The sequence below is a fragment of the Montipora foliosa genome, chromosome 6 (assembly GCF_036669935.1).
Source record: "Montipora foliosa isolate CH-2021 chromosome 6, ASM3666993v2, whole genome shotgun sequence".
Taxonomy (NCBI): Eukaryota; Metazoa; Cnidaria; class Anthozoa; order Scleractinia; family Acroporidae; genus Montipora; species Montipora foliosa.
In genome coordinates, this window is record NC_090874.1 from 46,552,459 (window position 1) to 46,559,958 (window position 7,500).

The window sequence follows — 7,500 nt, forward strand, 5'->3', positions numbered from 1 at the left end:
CCTTGTCTAGAGTTACTCTAAGAATCTTAATAGATCGGAGAAATTCTATTTGAGCATTATTAAGAAATAAAGAATAATGATAGGCACAGGGTCCGACAGATAATGCTTGAGTCCTAGCACAGTTCACTGTTAAATAGTTGGACTCAAACCACGACGAAAGAGCCTGGAGATCCTTGTTGAAGGAAAATTCTAGAATGGTGGGAGATACATCTGACAGGTAGGCAGTCGTGTCGTCAGCTTACAGACGCAATGAGACATTAGGAACACAAAAATTCAAATCATTGATGAATATGTTGAACAACAACAGACCCAATAGTGAACCTTGAGGAACGCCAGATTTAAGTGTTTTGAAGTCAGAGCATACGCCATCTAATCTGACACATTGTTGACGACCTAGCAGGTAGGTGGACATCAGTTCCAAGGCACGTGTAGAAAAGCCATAGGCCTTCAACTTCGCGAGCAGAAGGCTATGGTCTATGGCGTCAAACGCTTTGCTCAAGTCCACCGCGACCGCCGCTACAGCTTCCTTGTTATCAATACTGCTCCTCCAATCTTCCGTCATTTTTAGCAATGCAGTGCAGCATGAGTGAGTTTTCATAAATCCAGATAAGTTTGAAGACAAAACGTTATGAAATGCATTCCAAGTTTGGTCGTAAATGACTTTCTCAAACACTTTAGATAGCGAAGTTAATATTGAGACAGGGAGGTAGTTTGCTTCGTCTGTGTCAACTCCCCCGTTTAAAGACAGGAGTAAGGCGCGCTTGCTTCCATTCAGACGGCAATGAACAATTCAGGATACAGAAGTTGATCAAATTAGTCACCTTTTCGGCAAGTACTGGGGATCCCAAACGCAAGATTCGTGGTGAAATGCCGTCTACCCCGACTGCCTTTCTCGGATTAAGGTGATCTAAAATGTTACAGATGTATGAAGTACTGACTGGGGAGTAATTAAACTCGCTTGAGTAACGTACATTGCTTATTGCCCTTATATACTCGGATGGTCAGTGTAGTCAGTGTCAGATCTATGCCCTAGCTGGATAATATTGGCAAAGTAATCACTAAAGACTTCGGCCACACGCCCAGGGTCGGAAACAACGCCACTGTCCTCAACGAGGATGACGCCTTGTATGTTTTTAAATGAACTACCACTTACCACTTATCTCGAATTTCAGAATAAATACAAGAGCTAATATCAGCTAAACTACATAGCATACACAGATACATAACTAAATACATCATATTTAAAGATATATTAATAAAAAATAAAAGCCGGGGTACAAAATGCAGCCCTGGATTCTCTTTTAAAACCAGTAAACTCAGTGGTACGGATAAAATAAGTAGCGCATTCCGCGACTTAGCTGATACGTGAGAAAAGAACCAAGACTGTAACTGATTGTTTTAGGTGTATTGAGGGACACAATGTAATTTCCGTGAAGATCATGCATAAAAAGATTTTGAATGCGCTTATTATTGCATAGAGATGTAGAGTTTGACTTAAGTGGTAAGAGGACAGGTAATTTGCAAATACAAATCTCAGTATTCTCTTATTTACATTATACAGTTTCTTTGACAAGAAATAAGGAAAGGCCAGTTTTTTGCTACGAGGATAACAGCGAAAAAAAGCACTACATTCTATAATAAAATCTTGTTCAGTAATCAAAAGTCTACGTTAACAGCACACACCAGGGCTACTCCTTAGTATCTGGCCCAGTAGAAGACTTCCCACTAATTTTTCCTCCGGTCGCGCTTTAGCAATGATGGTCCCTGATCTCTGCGATGCCGGTTCAATGCTCTACCAACTGCGCTATGAAACTCATCGTGAAGCAACATGTGTGGCTTCCGAGTTCAGTTAAATTTTTGTGAATTTTTGTTCCAGGGATTCTTGCGGCTTTCTGTGTTTCCGTGGTGTAAGGATAGGTCGCAAATTGTCATGTTGTGGTGCGAGTGATTAGGAAGACTAAAATGTCGCGAAACTGGTTTTGATGCATCTGTGTCGGTTTTTTCTACATCTAGATCTAGTAGGTGTTCGCGAAAGCGGTCCGCCAATCTTCTCCCAGTTTCGCCTATGTAGGTCTTTTTGCATAGTGTGCAAGTTATGCAATAGATGACGTTTGCGGAGATGCATCTAAAGTGGTCAGAAATAAAAGGACAAGTTTTGCATCGTGTGCGTGTACATTTGAAAGTTCCCGGTTGGTTGTCAGATTTAAATGCGCTCCAAACTAGAAAGATACCAGTGTTTTTGTCGCGTTTGAATGAAATAAGTGGTGGTAGAGGAAATATATGTTTTGTTTCGAAATCATTGCGGAGACTTTTGGAAGTTTTTGAGAATTACGGTTTTGACTGCAAGGTTTTGTGGGTAATAGGTGAGGAATTCTGTTGGTTTCTTCGTTCTGTGACGTTTGTAGTGCGATTTCTCGATCGATTTCTCGGGAACAATGTTTGCCGGTGGTGACAGCGGAGTCAGGGTAGCCACGTTTTTTGAAAAACTGGCTCATTTCCTAGCACTTGCTGTTAAAGTCGGACTCGTCATTACACAGGCGCTTAAGTCTAAGAAATTGAGAGAATGGGATAGAATGTTCCTCTATTCGCTCTGACGAAGGGCTAACGCTTAAAACGTCAGCTTTCCAAATCGTTCACGGTGGTAATTCGACCTTTATCAACACGTTTGATAAAACCAAATTTTCGTGTTTCACTCTCCCACCGACGCAGCACCACAGTTTCTTTAGAAACTAGAAATTTATTCATACCTCAGTTAGTAGAGTATTGCACCGGCATCCCAGAGATCATGGGTTCGAATCTTTCGTCTATAAGCCGCACTTCAAATAGACATTTCCTTTAGACACATATACATACATCTTTATTTCCCTTCGGATTTTTAGAGTAGCTTGGTGTAGCTAATATCTCCGAGCATTTACCCTCCCAACCATGATACACCACAGAAGACAGACCACAACACCGGGAACTACAAGCCCTACTCTTTGCGACAAGTGTGCGGGTTCTTTTACGTCCCACAGGATTATGAACATTGAAGGGTTGTGAGACGGGACCGACGGGACCTCCGGCTTATCGTCCTTATCCGAGAAGACTAGAGAGTCTAACCATTTGCAGATGTAATTACAAAGGCAGCACCTTCTCCTCAGTTATTTAAAGACCCTGAGTGTTGGTCCGGCAGGAGTCGAACTCACGACCTCCCGCATGACAGCCCGGTGCTCAACCAACTGAGCCACCGGTGCGCGGTCTCTATCTGCGTGAACTCGCGCTTTCCTGATGTCTCGGTTCGTCAAATGAAAAACAAAGAAAAAGAAATACAGTAAAGATGTCGGCTAGATTATTTATCATTTAGGCTAGAGTAATGGCAATGATTCTCGTTATGTTCACTCATAAATGTTCGCTTGGAAGTGATATCTCGTAAAGTTCGCGGATCGACCGGTACGAAAACGCTCGACATCCACGGTTGTTTCAAATTTCTGAGAGTGCGTAGACGAGCCGGACCAAAAGAAGAGCGGACTCTGGGGACGAGAATGCGTCCGCAAGCTTAACCGTTCGCTTTGGTTAACTTCTCGCATGCGCTTTACAAGCTTGAGTGCGAACGCAAACAAAAAACGAAGCCGACATTTAACCTCGGGAGTTTCCTCTGAAATGCCCGAGTAATAATAATTAATTTCGAAGGAGGGGAATATTTTCCCTGTTATCTAAGAGAAAACCTTTTGGGTCAAACGTGTTTTGAAAAAATATAATCACGCCAACTGTTTTGCTGTCCGACCGCGCACCGGTCGCTCAGTTGGTTGAGCACTGGGCTGTCATACGGGAGGTGACTTCGACTCCGGTCTGAGTGTTAAGGGTCTTGAAATAGCTGAGGACAAAGTGCTACCTTTGTAATGGCATCTGCAAATAGTTACCTCTCTAGTCTTCTCGGTTAAAGGACTACAAACTGTAGGCCCCGTCTCCCATGCTTCAGTATTCATAACCCCGTGAGACGTATTCGCAAAGAGGAGGGAACGGAAAGGAAAGGAACTTTGTGTTGTCGAAAAGAGACTTTGAGTGTCTAGCGCTGGAGCACTAATTGGGGACAATGTCAACTGAAATCAAGTCAAATGTTGGTTTTTGAGGGAAGGGAAAACCGGAGTACTCGGAGAAAAACTTCTAGGTGGAGAGTAGAGAACCAACAAACTCGGTCCTGAGATCTTAACCATGAAAGAAATAAAAGGACAAGTTTTGCATCGTGTGCGCGTACATTTGAAAGGTCCCGGTTGGTTGTCAGACTTGAGTGCGCTCCTCACTAGAAAGTTACCTATGTTTTTTCCCGGTGTTTTTGTCGCGTTTAAATAAAATAAGTGGTGGTAGAGGAAATATATGTTTAGTTTTGATATCACTGCGAAGAATTTTTGAAGCTTTTGAGAATGACATTCTTGACTGCAAGGTTTTGTGGGTGGTAGGTGAGGGTGCATTCTGTTGGTTTCTTCGTTCTGTGACCCACATATTACACCGAGTCAGAGAATCGAACCCGGGCAACATTGGTGGGAGGCGAGTGCCATCCTTGCACCCCCATGGACTTGCCCTTGGCATGTCTTCTGTGGTGTTACAGAGGGTAAAATGCTCGGAGATAATAGTTAAGATAGCTTATGAAGCTGCTGCATCAAGCTACTCTAAAATCCGAGGGTAAATAAAAATATGATGATGTAAATAGCAAACATAAACTGAGAACGTGCCCATAACTGTTATTTATTAAATTGACAATTAACTATACCAGTCAGTGAAACTAAAATTTCCAATTACAGATTTTAATAATTATCTTTACAGTACTTAACTATGTTTGCATTAATATGGGAAATATGATTTTTGGTCATTTAATAAATATTTTCACCACTAATCTTTATGTATGTTTTCATAAATAGCAGCTCACTTCAATATAAGTGTTGTAGCTGATCAATATGAGGACTCCTCTTCTTCCGGATTTAAAAATAATAATTTATTGTACTTCAATTTCAATGATCTGGAAGCGACAAAAAGATTTTGCGACCTGTCAATCATAGTTTGATCATTATGTATACTGTTTAGAAAAAACATTAAATAATAAGCCAGCCAAATCTTATCGCAAATGGTAATCAGTGCCTATGTGCTTCTGCTAGCTTGTACATTCCGTAAAACTGGAAATCGCGGAACTCATATTAAAAACTGCAGGGTTTTCAATTTGGTGGCTTTTGCCCTTTGCATTTTCCGTCTCTAAACTCCCAGTTTTCAGGCAATATTAAATCACGTTTTTCTGTCTGGTAAACGAGTTTGAAGTTTTGTGAAATGCCTTTTGTTGGTTAGTGGTTTCTTATAGGCCCCTATGCCCTCTCATAGAACAGAGGCACCCAACGAGAACATAGTTCAAAACCACTTAAACATAGCATTGTTAAACGCATTTTAGTATTTAAACGGTAGATATAGGCATATTTTTATCCCCTAAAAATTTTTCATCTGTTCGGATTTCCTCGCCAGCTGAAAGTCTAGTGATTCGAAAATTAAACGGATCAAAACTTACCTTTTTGAAAATTTCAGCTAGAAAAAGGCTCCCGAAAATTCTAGAATTCTAGGCAACCTTTTTAGGGTAAAAATCCGTTAAAAATGAGCAATTATACCATTTTTTTAGATGCTCGAAAATCCTAGGAGCGGCAGGCAAGCAAGACATTTTACATCAAATGTTCCGAAAATTCTGGATCTCAAATCGACTTCCGAACAGATATTTTCCGAAAATTGACGTTGGGTGCCCCTGATAGAAGTAAAGACATTCTTTACAGCTACAGAGAGACGGCAACTAGTATTTCAACTCAAGATGGCAACAATGATGATGATATGCATATGATGGATGATATGCATGTGTTGAAAACTGGGATGAAAAAACCACCATGCAGATACAAAGCAACGATTAAGTTGTGTCCATCACTTGACCTCTAACTGCTTATATTTGTAAGGCTCCTTCTCATTTCTAGTTCTAAATGTCCGGATGAGGTACATCAGTGCTGTGACATCAAGGAAAACCCCTGAAATTAGGGCTTGCCAGTATTCATCTGGATGCAAGTAACATACGATGGACAACGAGGCATACAACAATGATTTCTTCCAGTTGTCAACAGCCAGCAGGTATTTCCATAATGTGTGGGCACAGCTTTCTTCCCTGAGGGAAAGGAACATTTAAAAGTGCTCACTATTATTTTAAATACAATACACTTAACAAAATCACTCAATTCTGATTGGACCAGAGTGTCCTTTGCACATGGACCCTCAAAAGCGGAAAGTAACAGCAAAAATTGGCAACAGAATTCGTAATAAAAAAGAGGTGGAGAACCTAAACAGAATGTAACAAAATGATAGTACAAACAGGCTGATAGTTCTGTTTCATACTGAAAGCAGCTCATATACATTTAAAACAATCAAACAAGATAATTTTGGTGAGTACATGTGCATTACTTCCAAATTGATAAGGTCTAGATCATGCGATTTTTAGACTTAATATAATTTGTGATGTAGATAATAATACAATCATCTGCTGTCTACATAAAAGGAACGGACAGAAAACGTTAATGCTCATTATAACAAGGCTTCTTTACACAACAAGCATTATTATGTACTACATTTAATGGGAAAGACATAAGATACTTCAAATTTCTTTGGTGAGGTTTTCAAATTAGAACATCTGAGGTCTGATGAATGAAGTAAAAATTGGAGAATTCTAAATATTATGTGAAATAAGAGTGCGTTTATTGTTAGTAGAGGGAGACTTCTACTTCTCTTTTTTTTTTTTTTTTGCTGTTGCATGTAATTTTTATTTTCTTCCTATCCTTAGAGTTTTAAAAAAGGTGCAATTTTTGTAAATAAATAAAAATAAATAGATGAAGATGATAAGTTAAAAATGCTACATGTATTATTACAGAGTAAAGAATCTGATATATATTATTTACACATTACAGATTATTAATATTACAAGTTAGAATTTTACATAGATTATTGTACAAAATTATGGACTCATTTTGCATAATGTGCTCAGGACATAAAAAATTTAATGTTACATTAGTGGGCATATATGTCCAAAACCAATGTAACAGTAGTGATTTCAATCAAAAGAAGAACTTTGATCCTGGAGACCCTCACTAGTCTCATCTGGGCATAGTTTCATGATCATGATGTGCCTCAGCCAAAAAAAGTAATATTGATGATAATAAAGTTTCAATGGATGGACAAGCACAAAACAATTACTAATGGTTCATATATTTCCTTCAAGTCCTTCCCCACTGCACTTTTTATCTGTAGCATTTCTGTTCTATCTACTTTTAATAAATGATACATTAATAATAATAATAATAATAATAATAATAATAATAATAATAATAATAATAATAATAATAATAATAATTGTTCTCAACTTGGTTCCAAATAGATGTATTTTTTCTATTATACACAAGTAGAGTGAAAAATGGATTAAATTCTTAAAAAATCACATTAAAAGCAACGTCATTT

At 38.9% G+C, this 7,500-nt stretch overlaps 1 protein-coding gene and 1 long non-coding RNA gene across 3 annotated transcripts in view; one reads left to right on the plus strand and one right to left on the minus strand.

The window, feature by feature from the left end:
• Positions 1–7,500, plus strand: part of LOC138008433 (uncharacterized) — a 586,097-nt gene that overhangs the window by 420,033 nt on the left and 158,564 nt on the right. The window lies entirely within an intron of this gene.
• Positions 4,702–7,500, minus strand: part of LOC138004894 (transmembrane protein 72-like) — a 7,856-nt gene continuing 5,057 nt past the window's right edge. Inside the window, exon 4 of the mRNA XM_068851193.1 lies at positions 4,702–6,160. Within this exon, the coding sequence (XP_068707294.1) occupies positions 5,926–6,160 (235 nt within the window). The 3' untranslated portion in view covers positions 4,702–5,925. The remainder of the gene's footprint in view (positions 6,161–7,500) is intronic.